At 36.2% G+C, this 14,569-nt stretch overlaps 1 protein-coding gene across 2 annotated transcripts in view; it reads left to right on the forward strand.

Moving 5' to 3' along the window:
* Positions 1–14,569, forward strand: part of KANSL1L (KAT8 regulatory NSL complex subunit 1 like) — a 120,422-nt gene that overhangs the window by 12,254 nt on the left and 93,599 nt on the right. For both annotated transcript variants that reach the window (XM_066233452.1, XM_066233453.1), the window contains exon 2: positions 429–1,542. In XM_066233452.1, coding sequence (XP_066089549.1) covers positions 458–1,542 — 1,085 coding nt within the window. In that variant the 5' untranslated portion in view covers positions 429–457. The remainder of the gene's footprint in view (positions 1–428; positions 1,543–14,569) is intronic.

Here is a 14,569-nt window from a genome sequence, read left to right on the forward strand (position 1 = left end):
TTCTCTAGTTTATCATAAAAATGGATAAAGTAAGAATATATATAACATTAAAACTGTACGAATCAACTGTTAACATTTCTGGGGGAGTCAAAAGTTATACATATGTGGATTTTCAACTGTACAGGAGATTGGCGCCCCAACTCCTGCATTGTTCAAGGGTAAACCATATTAAATACATCCTCAAATATTTGTCCAACACTTATTGTGCTAGGTAGTGTGAAACTTTAATTGGGAGTGTATAGACCACAGTCAGAGCAAAGAATTTCTTATGAACTACGAAAGAGCAGAGATGGTATTAGGAGTTGGAAAATAAAGAAGTTTGGTTCTGTTCATGCTTTATTCAGAAACATTAAAAATGGTGCCCTGAAAACCGAATAAGCATAAAACGTTTTCTAGATATTTGATTATTTATTTTTACATTATTTTAGGTTTCCGGTAATTATCTACAGGATTCGCCATGACCCCAGCGCTGAGGGAGGCAGCAACAAAGGGTATCTGCTTTTCACCTTTACCAAGCACCATGGAGTCTGACCAGATGCTCTTCATGGAAGGCCCAAGAACTGCAGATGAAAAGCTGAAGGGAGATACTTTCTCTCAGATGCTAGGATTTCCAACTCCCGAACCTACTCTTAACACTAATTTTGTCAATTTAAAACATTTTGGCTCCTCTCAGTCTTCAAAACATTATCCGCCAGTTCTTTTAATGGGTTCTAGTTCTACATTGAATAAATACAATAAGAATTATAAACAAAAGAAATTAGGGGAACCCAACTGCAGTAAGCTGAAAAACATACTGTGTAATGGCAGCAACCTTCAGCTCAGTAAAATCTGTCATTCTCGTTCTGACAAGTTCATCAAAAAGGAACCTCTGTCGGATAACACAAGCCAGTGCATGACAGATGTAAAAATTACTTTGGATTCAAATAGAACCAAAGACACTAATGTAGATAAAGTACAACTACAAAACTGTAAATGGTACCAAAAGAATGCACTCTTGGATAAAGTTACTGATGCTGAGATTAAAAAGGGTTTATTGCGCTGTGCTCAAAAGAAAATCGGGCCGGGCCATTCCCGTGTGCCTGTTAGTTCCTCAGCTCCTGAAAAAGAGGAGGAAGTGAACGCTCGTTTACTTAATTGTGTAAGCAAACAGAAAATTTTACTGAACCAGGCTAGAAGAACTCAGAAACATTTGCAGATGCTCCTAGCAAAGCATGTTGTTAAGCATTATGGTCAGCAAATGCAATTTTCTATGAAACATCAACTCCCCAAAATGAAGATCTTTCATGAACCTACAATTTTGGATAACAGTTTACCTAAATGCACTGAAATTAATCCAGACATCAGCTTATTGACTGCAGAGAATAAATTGTGGAATGATACAAAAAATGGTTTTGCACGGTGCACAGCTGCAGAAATCCAAAGATTTGCATTGTCTGCTACAGGACTCTTGTCTCGGGTTGAAGAGGGTCTGGATTCTGATGCAACTGCTAGCAGCTCTGATGACGATTTGGATGAATATACCAGTAGAAAAAATGTGTCAGTGTAAGTGCAAAAGTATTATTAGACCTATTCTGTATATGGCACCAATTTTGTCTTGATTTCAAGATATATTAAAAGGAAATAGATTTTCTAAAATCTTAAAGCTATAATCTTGAATTTGTAGAACTGGTAAATTTTAAAATGTTTTATTTTTTAAATTACTGTGTGTGAATATGTGCATACTATTTAACAATAAGTTACTCAACTGCTCTATCCAGGGAAAACCAATACAGGAGTAATAAAAGCAACTGGCTATATACAAGTAAGCATTTTTCCTTTTCTTGAATAAAATAGGCTATAAGAAGGCCTAAAATTTTGCCTAAGTGATATATTAGGCAAAATTATATTTTTAACTCAAAAAATATAAAGTCTGCACCTAGGGAGCTCTCATTGACATCAGAAGTTTATCAGTTGAGAGTACATATAAATTGACTTGCTACTTTTATTTTTAACTGTTTATATATTTGTATTTACAGCTTTCAGTCTGGTCTTCACCAACTTAAATTAGTTTTTGCTAATGTACCCAAAACAAAACTATAATGTCAACACCTATTGAATCTTATTATACACTGGTCCATAGAGATTCTAAATATTCACAGCCTTTAAACCTTTTAGGAATCTTCTTCAAAGAGAGGTTTTTAGTTAATAGAAACAAAACAAAAAAACAGAGGAAAATAGTTTTGCTTATCATATCATGTTAACATTCCAGAACAGCTCTAGCTGATCTCTGAGATGATGAAATGTTCTATATCTGTGTTATCTAGTAGGCGCTAGCCTGTGTATCTGCCGAGCACTTGAAATGTGACCAGTACAAATGAGGAACTAAATTTTAAATTTTATTTAATTTGAATTAATTTTATTTAAATAGCCAGAACATAGTTTTTAATCTAGCTTTCAAGGAATCAATGTCCCTAAATTGATGCAAAATATTGGTGTATATGTGGTAATTTGAAAAGAAGAAGTTCAACATTTTTAGCAAATTCTCAAAGATGAATGAGAATCATTATAAAATTAGAAGCTGAGCCTGACCTGTGGTGGCGCAGTGTAGATAAAGCATTGATCTGGAACGCTTGTGGTCACTGGTTTGAAACCCTGGGCTTGCCTGGTCAAGGCACCTATGGGAGTTGATGCTTCCTGCTCCCCCAACTTCTCTTTCTCTCTCTCTCTCTAAAATGAATAAATAAAATCTTAAAAAAAATAATGAGAAAGTGAACACAGTTTTTTTTTTTTAATTTATTTTTATTTTTTAATTTATGATTTTAATTTGTGTTTACATAGATTCAAGTGTCCCACTGAATATATCTCCCCCTATCCTCTTATACCCCCTCAGGCCCCCATGCCCCCTCCCCCCAGTGCTTTTCCCCCTTCCCTCCAGGATTTGCTGTCCTGTTCTATAATCTCTTTTCCTTCTCTGATCCCATCTTCTCTTTTACTTTCCCTCTGGTCCCTTTGATCCCGCCTCTGCCTCTGTTCTGTTGCTCAGTTCACATTGTTCATTGGATTCCTCAAATTAACACAGTTTTTAATATAAAAGGACAGTATATTAATTTTTTTTTTTTTTCTGAAGCTGGAAACGGGAGAGACAGATAGACTCCCGCATGCGCCCGACTGGGATCCACCCGGCACGCCCACCAGGGGGTGACGCTCTGCCCAGCAGGGGGCAATGCTCTGCCCCTCTGGGGCGTCACTCTGTTGCAACCAGAGCCACTCTAGCGCCTGGGGCAGAGGCCGAGGAGCCATCCCCAGCGCCCGGGCCATCTTTGCTCCAATGGAGCCTCACTATGGGAGGGGAAGAGAGAGACAGAGAGGACGGAGAGGGGAAGGGGTGGAGAAGCAAATGGGCACTTCTCCTGTGTGCCCTGGCCGGGAATCGAACCCAGGACTTCTGCACGCCAGGCCGATGCTCTACCACTGAGCCAACCGGCCAGGGCCAGTATATTAATTTTTATAGTGAGGAATAAAATGTAAAGCAAAGTTTTTGGTGTTCTGTTATCACGATATTTGGAATATGAATTTGGGAGCTAATATTTATTAAGCACATTTTTTTTTTACTGATATTGTGTTATTTATTTTACATATGATATAATATTTGATCCTTTTAACAATCATGGAAGGGAATTATCATTACCGTTTTCCCATAAGAAGAAACAGGTTCAGCATGATCAAGTAACTTGCCAATGGTCAAAAAGCCAAATAAGTGATGAAGCTGGGATTCTGTCCATGGACTTCAAACCCACGCTCTCTCTTTCTATTGGACTGTGCCTGCTCTTTCTTTCTATTGGTCATGCAACTTTGTCAGCATTATATCAGTGATGATTATAGCCACAGAATTATTAAGCACACATTCCAAAAGAAGTCTAGACATTTATCAAATTTATATTTATAATGCTTTTGAAGTAACTCAATTTAATAAAATTTAGTGGATAAATTGAGTATATTGTTGAGAAGAGCTAATGGATAGATTTGTTTCTTTTAAAGTACAAATAGAAAAAAATCATGTCTTCCTACACCATTTTGGCCTTTATTAGTGTTCTCTTTCATTGATTTGCAATACAATTTGTCTTTAAAACATATCTTATCGTATATATTTTGCCAATATATCCATTAGTCTTAATAACCCAATACCCAGTAAGGGTGAAACCATATTTTATACTTCTAAAAATTTTCTATGTATCAAGCAAATAATTACTGATAGGTCAAAACATTTTGTTTTAATATTTACTCCTAGAATTTCGTGAGAGAACACTAAATTCAGACATTTGTATAAAACACACACAAATGAAGAAATTCAAACTATTGAAAAAACTTGATGCAAAGCATCAAGCAATATACATCTCATTTCTCTTTAACTTTGCTAGTTCTGTAAGGAAAATTGAATTAAAGGAGCCTGAGAAGAAATTGGGTTCGGGTTTGGAAAGTTTATTTCTATTTTTTTCCCCATAATCAATTGAAGGGCTTTATGGATGCTACACATATATTTTAGAAAATTAATGAACCTAGAAGTTTAATATTCTTTAAATTAGCTTCTTGCATTATTGGCCCTTTAATATTATGGTGCGTTGGGTATAAAGGATTATAACTGTAGTTCTAGAAGTCGTATACACTTTCTTCTAAGGTTACACTCATCTGATTTATTAAAATCAATACTATAAAATTTATATAATAATTTCTTGAATTTTTTAAGTCACTAATCAGTGAATTAACAATCTGATCATTGTTTAGGCTTGTTTTTTGCTATTTGAACAATATCTGACATTTGAGTGTTTTATACCACTTCAAAAATGGAATATTAAATTTAACTTATTTTTAATATTTTTACTAATGTTAATAGATTTCTTGTGGGAACAATTGTTTCTGAACATTTTGTTAATTTTGATGTTGACTAAATTTTGAGAACAAATAACAGTTTTAATTATTTGTATCCTTTGATGTGAGTATAAAAACGGTTTTTTTTTTTATTGCAATTAGTTATGTTTCAACTTGTTAAGTTTATTTTAAAATGGAAAACATCCTGCTAAATCTAAAAACTTATAAAAATTTTTCTTTATGATTCTGGAAACTCACTTTTCAGATGTAGATGATTATTATTATTATTTTGGAGAGAGAGAGGAGAGAGAAAGGGAGGGGAGTAGAAATGGGACACATCAACTAGTAGTTTGTCTTATGTGCCTTGACCGGGCAAAGCCCAGGGTTTTGAACTGGTGACTTCAGCATTCCAAATGGATGCTTTGTCCACTGCACCACCACAGGTCAGGCTGTAGATAAATATTTTTAGTGAATAAAGTTCAGAATTAAACAAAAAATAGGTAAAAAGATAACATTTTGTAAATCTCAATTTTTAAATAAGTGCTGCCAAAATTAAATTTTCATTATCTCTGTTAAAAATAGACTTCTCAACTTAAATCATAAGGTGTACAGTAGTAAATACTAATGACAACTTCAACTCAATTTTAAGCAACTTAAGGGAAAGTATTACTTTTCCTTTTATACCCACTGCCTAGCATTTCTATTTTTACTGCTTATCTGGTATTTGTTGAGAGAATGGATGAATTTTCCTGGGTCTGTATATGTAGTTGTAAAGGTACAAAAATTGGGGTTGGCAATTTGTGAAATTTTGTCCTCTATGTTTATCTTTTCTTCCATCCTGTTTATCTTTACCTGATTTCCTTATACTTTCTTTCTTTGTCTCTAGTACCAAAACTGGCCACAAGATATATCTTGTATATCTTAGAACCAGCATAAATATGTGTTCAATTAATGAATGAACTATGCCAAAATATAGACACTTATAAAGTAATTATTTTATTATAATATTTAACATTTGCTACTTTAAAAAACCGACAAAATGTATTCTATTTATTTTTAGAATCTCAGATTATTATTATTAGAAATACATTTTCTTTTGTTTTTTTTTTCTCTCTCTCTCTTTTTTAAAAGTTTATAGCCTTGATAAGAAATAGAGATTTCTTCACTCTGACTTGGAAATTTAGCTGTGAAAGAATATAATTGTTTTAGGAAATCGGGAAGCAGTCACATTCACATTCGCTATTACCATTACCATTGTTATTTTAAATACATATTTGATTTGCCCCTTTCCCTCCAAAAATATAGGAAATAGATTAATTCATAATGACAGTAGTGATATATTTTTAAAATAACTCTTGATTGAGAGACTAGTGTGCATTAGAAACATTTTTTTTAAAGTTAATTTCCTTTGGAAATAGAAGGATTTTAATACGAATGGACCAACCCCCTTCCCACCAACAGACACAATGTTCTGTTCCTTCAGTGAAGGAGAGAGTTTTGGGATACACTTGTATTGTAATCATAGCCTGCTCTGTGACCCTGAGCAAACGTTAAGGTTATTCTTAACCCTCAGAGTCATATTCTTCTTCGTCTGTGGATAATTAGATGAAGTATTAAATATAAAGTACCTACACATAATAAGGCCCAGATTTGGCAGCCAATTAAAAGTGTCTTACCAGCACTTAGCAGTGGTGGAAGACTGGAGTTTAATATTTCACGGACAACCTGGAGAGCCTGAGTTAACCCCTCAGTTACTGAAAGAAGGCTGTTCCTGCTTGGGTTAAATCCTTTCCACCTCTGTTCTGCCACTTGGGTGACAAAGCAGGCTCAGGCAACAACACAAAACCTTAGTCAAAGAAATGCAGGCACTGGCAGGTGTAAGTCAAGTCTGTGTATGCTACTGTTAGGGGTAAGGGGTGGTGGGCTGGGCACTGATGGACTGTACGGTTATGTTACCTCACATGGTGGGAAGACCTTCAGAGTTCTAGCATTTCTTTTCTTCTGGGAAATGAAGTCAGTTACTTTCTTAAGTCAGTATGCATGTGGGAAAACACAAATTTTGGTTCAGAAAAATGTGTTTCTTTGTCTTGTTCAAGGAAACTGACAGTATCTTCCAAATCAAACAACTGTCTTGGATGTTGGGAGAAAAACTATTGTTTCTCCAAATTAGTTCCCACGCGTTAGAGTTTTCTGTAAATTTTTACTTTGGTATATAAATAAGCAGTCTTTTTTTTGTGTGTGTGACAGAGACAGAGAGTCAGAGGGAGAGAGACAGACAGGAAGGGAGAGAGATGAGAAGCATTGATTCTTTGTTGCGGCACCTTAGTTGTTCATTGATTGCTTTCTCATGTGCCTTGACTGGGGGGCTACAGCAGACTGAGTGACCCCTTGCTTGAGCCAGCGACCTTGGGCTCAAGCTGGTGAGCCTTGCTCAAACCAGATGAGCCCTCGCTCAAATTGGCGACTTTGGGGTCTAGAACCTCGGTCCTCCGCATCCCAGTCTGACGCTCTATCCACTGTACCACCACCCGATCAGGCTAAATAAGCAGTCTTGAAGACATTTTTTAAAACAAAATTAGGCATTCACCAAGAAAGAATTGTCGATGTTTAGTTATAAGCTTTTGGGTAAATCTTTCAAGATTGAAAAACAGAAAGGAACTAAGTAAGTTGTTTCCTTACTGGGGAAATGACAAGGCCTTTATTCTTGGTATTCTTGAAGGAAAGAACTCAATCAAGAGACAAAGAGCAGCAAAAAGCAAGAATTTATTGGCCATGCAGGAATAAAGTCATAGAAAGGAAGGCCTTGGAGACAGGTGTAAGGGGTTATGTGGGACCAGCTGCCACTGCCCTGTGCTCCCCTAGTTGCCAGTCTTGTGGGGATCCTTAAAGCTTAGAAAGAGAGGCAGGGAAAGCACGCCTGGGGGGAGGGGGAGGAGGAGAGAAGGCTCAAGCAGCACGCTGGGTCCTCCTTCCTAAGAGATTTTAAGGGTGAGGATTTTAGGGGATGTCCTAGAGGAGGATTCAATAGAATATTCATCAGCTTTCCAGAAGTGTCCCTTTAGGGCCATGGTCTCCACTGACTGCTCAATGTCAGGGAGGGCGTCATCAGTTAACTCAGCTGGTCCTGAGGTTAGCTATGGCTTTGCTTGTCAGGTTTTGCTGTTTTTCTGGGCCTGGAGCTGAAACACAACTGAGGCCTAGATGTTATTCCTAGGGGTTAATGCTTAAGGGCTATTCTGCAGTCCCCTCGTCTGTTCCCCTGCTGTGGGGGGGGGGGGTCTAACCTGCTTGACTAGCAACAGGCCCGGGAGGAAAGATCAAGGAAGAGTTTGAATCACAGGACCAGCCATGTCCTAGTGGAGGAAAGGTTACCTTGGGGGCGAGATCCTTGTTTCCTCAGTTTTGCTAGCACCTGGGGCTTTCCTTCTGTGTGACCTGTACGGGGCCTATAGTCCTTGTTCTGCTCTTGTCTAACAGCCTACCGCAGTTTCTTGCAGATCTACAGAAATGAATATACTTGTAGTTTTCTTCATGCTTTCCTATTTTGCCATTAGAAAGGAAAAGAAGTAAAAAAACAGATAATACATTTCCCTTTGAGGAACCAGATAAATAGGAATATGAACTCAATGTGACATTCAGGGAGTAAGGAGACTAATAACATTAGTTAATAAAAAGTTGATAGCCTGACCAGTTGGTGGTACAGTGGATAGAGCACCAATTGGGATGTGGAGGCTCCAGGTTCGAAACCTTGAGGTCACCAGCTTGAGCACAGGCTTACCAACTTGAGCATGGGGTCGCTGGCTTGAGTGTGGGATCATAGCCATGAACCCATTTTCACTAGCTTGAGCCAAAGGTTGCTGGCTTGAAGCCCCAGGTCACTGGCTGCTGGAGCCCAAGGTCGCTGATGTGAGCAAGGGGTCACTCACTCTGCTGTTGCACCTCCCAGCCGCCCCCAGCAAGGCACAGATGAGAAAGCAATCAATTAACAATTAAGGTACCACAACAAAGAATCGATGCTTCTCATCTCTTTCCCTTCCTGTCTGTCTGTCTTTATCTGTCCCTCTCTGACTCTCTTTCTCTCTGTCAAAAAATAAAAAAAAGGCGATAAATTGTTTTTACATTCATTATCTTTTAAATTCTCTACAAGTTGGAAATAGAGGGAAGAAGTCTCATTTGTTTGTTTTATTTTACTTGTATGTGAACAAAGAAAAAGTTGAATGAAAAACCAATCCTAGAGAAATTGCCGTAATACCTGAATGACAATTTGTGACAGAAAGGAAGAGAAAAGCAGAGATTCAAAAGTGCAATTGTGGCCTGACCTGTGGTGGCGCAGTGGATAAAGCGTAGACCTGGAACCCTGAGGTCGCTGGTTCAAAGTCCTAGTTTTCCTGGTCAGGGCACATATGGGAGTTGATGATTTCTGCTCCCCCTCCACTTCTCTCTCACTCTCCTCTCTAAAATGAACAAATAAATTCTTTAAAAAAACAAACAAACAATAAAAAAGTGCAATTGTGAAATGGGTTAATAGTTAAGTTACAAAGTGGTAATGAAATATTTGATGTTGGAGCATGTGGATTTCATTAAGGAATGTAATACTTCAATTAAAATAAGCTCATTATTTTATATTATTTTTTAACTAACAAACTTTATTTTAGAGCAGTTTTAAGTTCACAGCAAAATTAAGCAGAAAGTACAGAGTCCTTATGTATTTTTCCTCCCCCTCCCTGCCTACACATACAAACTCCCCGACTTTCAACATTCCCCACCACAATGGTACACATATTACAATCAGTGGAACTGTATAGACACATGGTGATCACTCCATCATTTACATTAAGGTTCACTCTTGGTGTCATATATTCTATGGGGTTGGACAAATGTATGATGGACATATATTCACCATTGTAGCATCCATCGTACACAGCAGTTTCATTGTCCTACAAATCCTGTGTTCTAGTGATCCATCCTTCCCCACCCCAACTCCTTACATCCACTCACCTTTTGACTGTATCCTCCGTGTTGCCTTTTCCAGAAAGCCATATAATTGGAATCATAACTATGTAGCCTTTTCAGATTGGCTTTATTCATTTAGTAACATGCATTTAAGTTTCAGCCATGTCTTTTTCTGGCTTGATAGTTCATTTCTTTTTAGCTGTAAATAATATTTCCTTGTCTGGAGATACCTACAGTTTAGCCATTCACCTGTTGAAAGACATCTTGCTGGCTTCCAGGCTTTAGAAATTATGAATAAAGCTGTTGTAAACATCCACCTGCAGGTTTTTGTGTAGATAGAAGTTTTACATTCATTTGGGTAAATATCAAGGAGGGCTATTGTTAGATTGTATGATAAGAGTATGTTTAGTTTTGTAAGAAACTGCCAAACTGTCCTTTAAAATGGCTGTACTGTTTTGGATTCCAGCCAGCGGTGAATGAGAATTCCTATTGTTCCAAATCCTTGCCAGCATTTGATGTCAGTGTTTTGGATTTGGCTATTCTAACAGGTGTGTAGTGGTATCTTATTGTTGTTTTAATTTGCAATTTTCTAATAACATATGATGTTGAACATATTTTCATATGTTTACATGCCATGCATATATAAAATATTTGGTAAGGTGTTTGTTCCTCGAAGTCTTTTGCCTATTTTTTAATCGTGTCATTCTTTTTTTTTATTGTTGAGTTTTAAGAGTTCTTTGTATATTTTGGATAACAGTTCTTTATCAGACATGTCTTTTCCAAATATTTTCTCCCAGTCTGTGGCTTGACAATGTCTTTTGCAGACCAGGAGTTTTTAACTTTAATGAAGTCCAGCTTACCAATTATTTCTTTCATGGATCATGCTTTTGGTGTTTTATCTGATGTTTCATCACCATAGGCAAGGTGACCTAGATTTTCTCATATGGTAGCTAGGAGTTTTATAGTTTTGTGTTTTAAGTCTTTGATCCATGTTAGTTAATTTTTGCTAAGTGTGTCAAGTTTATGTCTAGGTTCTTTTTTTTCTCCTTTTGGTATGTGTACGTCCAATTTTTCCAACACCGTTTGTTGAAAAGACTGTCCTTTCTTCACTGTATTGCCTTAGCTCCTTTGTCAAAGATCAGTGTATCATTTTTATGTATGTTTATTTCTGGGCTCTCTCTTCTGTTTCAGTGAAGTATATTCTTTCATCCATATCACATTGCCTTGATCACTGTAGCTGTATAGTGAGTCTTAAATGTGGGTAGCATCAGTCCTTTGGCTTTGTTGTTTTTCTTCAGTATTGTGTTGGCATTCTTGGGTCTTTTGCTCTTAATATAAACTTTAGAATCAGTTTGTCAATATCTACAAAATAACTTGCTGGGATTCTAATTGAGATTATGTTGAATTTGTAGATCAATTTGGCAAAAACTGATATATTGACAATATTGAGTCTTCCTACCCATGGAACAATGAATATCTATTTAGCTCTTTGATATATTTTGTCAGGGTTTTATAGTTTTTCTCATGTAGATCTTGAACATATTTTATAAGATTTATACCTAAGCTGTTTCATTTTAAAGGGTGCTAATATAAATGGTAGTATGTTTTTAATTCACATTCCACTTGTTTATTGCTAGTATATAAGAAAGCACTTGACTTTTGCATATTAACTTTTGTACCCTGAACCTACTATAATCACACAATAGTTGCAGGAGTTTATTTTTGTGTGGTGATTCTTTTGAATTTTTCCCATAGATAATCTGGGCCCCTGTGAACAGAGAGTTTTTGTCTTCCTTATAATCCTGCATATCTTTTATTTCCTCTTCTTGCCTTATTGCATTAGATAGGATTTCCAGTACAATATTGAAAAGAATTGGTAAGGAAATACCTTGCCTTGTTCCTGATGTTAGCAGGAAATTTTCTAATTTTCTCACCATTAAGTATGATGTAGCTATAGGTTTTGGTAGATAAGCTTTAACAAATTGAGGAAATTCCCTCTATTTCTAGTTCACTGAGAGGTTTTTTTTTTTTTTTTCTCCTTAAACTGGAAACGGGGAGAGACAGTCAGACAGACTCCCGCATGCGCCCAACCGGGATCCACCCGGCACGCCCACCAGGGGCGATGCTCTGCCCACCAGGGGGCGATGCTCTGCCCCCTCGGGGCGTCGCTCTGCCTGGACCAGAGCCACTCTAGCGCCTGGGGCAGAGGCCAAGGAGCCATCCCCAGCGCCCAGGCCATCTTTGCTCCAATGGAGCCTTGGCTGCGGGAGGGGAAGAGAGAGACAGAGAGGAAAGTGCGGCGGAGGGGTGGAGAAGCAAATGGGTGCTTCTCCTGTGTGCCCTGGCCGGAAATTGAACCCGGGTCCCCGCACGCCAGGCCGACGCTCTACCGCTGAGCCAACCAGCCAGGGCCTGAGAGGTTTTTTTTTAAATTGTGAATAGGTGTTGAATTTTATAAAATGCTTTTTGTGCATCTATTGATAATTGTGTGATTTTTCTTTTTGATATGATAATATGATTCCTATTTATGTGATAGATTACATAATTGATTTCTGAATGCTGTACCAGCCTTTCATACCGGGGATAAATCTCACTTGGTCATAGCATATAAGTCTTTTTAGATATTGTTGACTTTGATTTGCTAATATTTTGTTGAGGATTTTGTGTATCATTATGAGATGTGGTGTTCTGTGATTTTCTTTTCTTATAATGTCTTCCATTTTTGCATTGGGGTAATGCTGGCTTCATAGAATGCGTTAGGAAATAGTCTCCCTGCTTCTATTTTCTGAAAGAGATTGTAGAGAATTAGTCAACTTTCTTCTTTAAATTTTGGTAGAATTTATCAGTGAATCCATTGGGCCTCGTGCTTTCTGTTTTGGAAGGTTACTAATTATTGATTCAATTTCTTTAGTAGATATAAACCTATTCAGATTGTCTATTTCTTCTTGTGTGAGTTTTTACAAATTGTGCCCTTCAAAGAATTGGCCCATTTGTCGGTTATCAAACCTGTGGATTTAGAGTTGTTCATATTTCTTTATTCTTTTAGTATCCACAGGCTCTATAGGATTTTACCTTTTTTATTTCTGATATGAATTATTTTTGTCATCTCTCTTTTTTTTCCCTAGGTAGCCTAGCTAAAAGCTTATTGATTTCATTGATATTTTCAAAGAACCACTTTTTTGGTTTCATTGATTTTCTTAATTGCTTTTATGGTTTTAGGTTCATTGATTTCTGCTCCAATTTTTATTCTTTCTTTCTACTTACTTTGCATTTAATTTGTTCTTTTTCTAGTTTCCAAAGGTAAAAGTTTAGAGGATTTATTTTTAGATCTTATATCTTTTTTGTTATTTCTAATCTGTGCATTTTTAATGCTATAAATTCTATGCTTTTCTCATGTGGTTTTCTCCATAAGCATTGATTCACTGCATCCCACACATTTTGATGACTTGTATTTGCATTTCTTTTAAATTCATAACATTTAAATTTTATCTTGAGATTTCTTCTTTATCTATGTGTTCCTTAAAAATATATTGCTTAATCTCCAAGTATTTTGGTGTTCTCCAGTTTATTTTTGTTATTAATTTTTAATTTAATCCCATTGTGGCCTGAGAACAGATATTGTATAATTTCCTTTTTAAAAAAACATTGTTAAAGTGTGTTTTATAGCCGAGAGATGATCTTTTGATGATTATTTTATGTTAGCTTGAGAAGAATGTATAATCTGCTATTGTTGGATGAAGTAGGCTCTAGATGTCTGTTATTTCCAGTTGATTAATGGTGTTGTTGAGTTCAACTGTATCTGAACTGACTATCTACCTGCTGGATCTTGTATTTCTGGAGGCTGTGTTAAACTCACAACACTAGATGTAGTTTTTAACTATAATTGTGGATTAATTTATCTCTCCTTACAGTTCTGTTTTTGCCTCACAAAGTTTGATGTTCCTTTGTTAGGCTTTTACACATTAAGTATTGTCATCTTCTTGGACTATTGACCCTTTTATTATTATATAATGTTTCTCTTTATCCATGATAACATTCCTTGACCTGAAGTCTGCTCTGGTTGAAATTAATATAGCTACCCACTTTGTTTTGATTAGTTTCAACCTGGCATAATTTTCTTCAGCTTTTTATTTTTAATCAGTATGTTCTTATATTTAAAGTGAGTTTCTTAACATAACAACATATAATTGGGTCTTGTTTTTTGATCCACTCTGATAATCTCTTAGTAAGTGTATTTAGACCATTGATGTTTAAAGTGATTTTTAATGTAGTAGATTAATATCTTTTATATTTATCACTGTTTTCTATTTGTGGCCCGGTTTTTACTCTTATTTTTGTCTTCCACACCTTTTCTGCATTTTGGAATTATAACTGAACATTTTATATGATTTATTTTCTCTTTTTAGCATATCAATTATACTTCCTTTTTAAAATTATTTTTAGTGGTTACCCTAGAGTCTGCAGTGTGTATATATATATATCTAATATATATTTATCCAAGTTTTTTTTTTCAGATCGCATACTCTTCTTGGGTAATCCAAGTACTTTATAATAATAAAATAATCCTAATTCTTCTCTCCTATACCTTGTATCACTTTCACTTATATATAAGTTTACAGGCAGTCCCTGGGTTATGAATGAGAAAGGTTCTTTAGGTTTGTTCTTAAGTTGAGTTTGTATGTAAGTTGGAACAGGTACATTTCCTATTAAATGCAACTTAGATGTTTATCTTAACATAGTATTTATTTTTACTTTTCTGTGCATATAACTA

Source organism: Saccopteryx bilineata, chromosome 5, assembly GCF_036850765.1.
Source record: "Saccopteryx bilineata isolate mSacBil1 chromosome 5, mSacBil1_pri_phased_curated, whole genome shotgun sequence".
Classification (NCBI taxonomy): Eukaryota; Metazoa; Chordata; class Mammalia; order Chiroptera; family Emballonuridae; genus Saccopteryx; species Saccopteryx bilineata.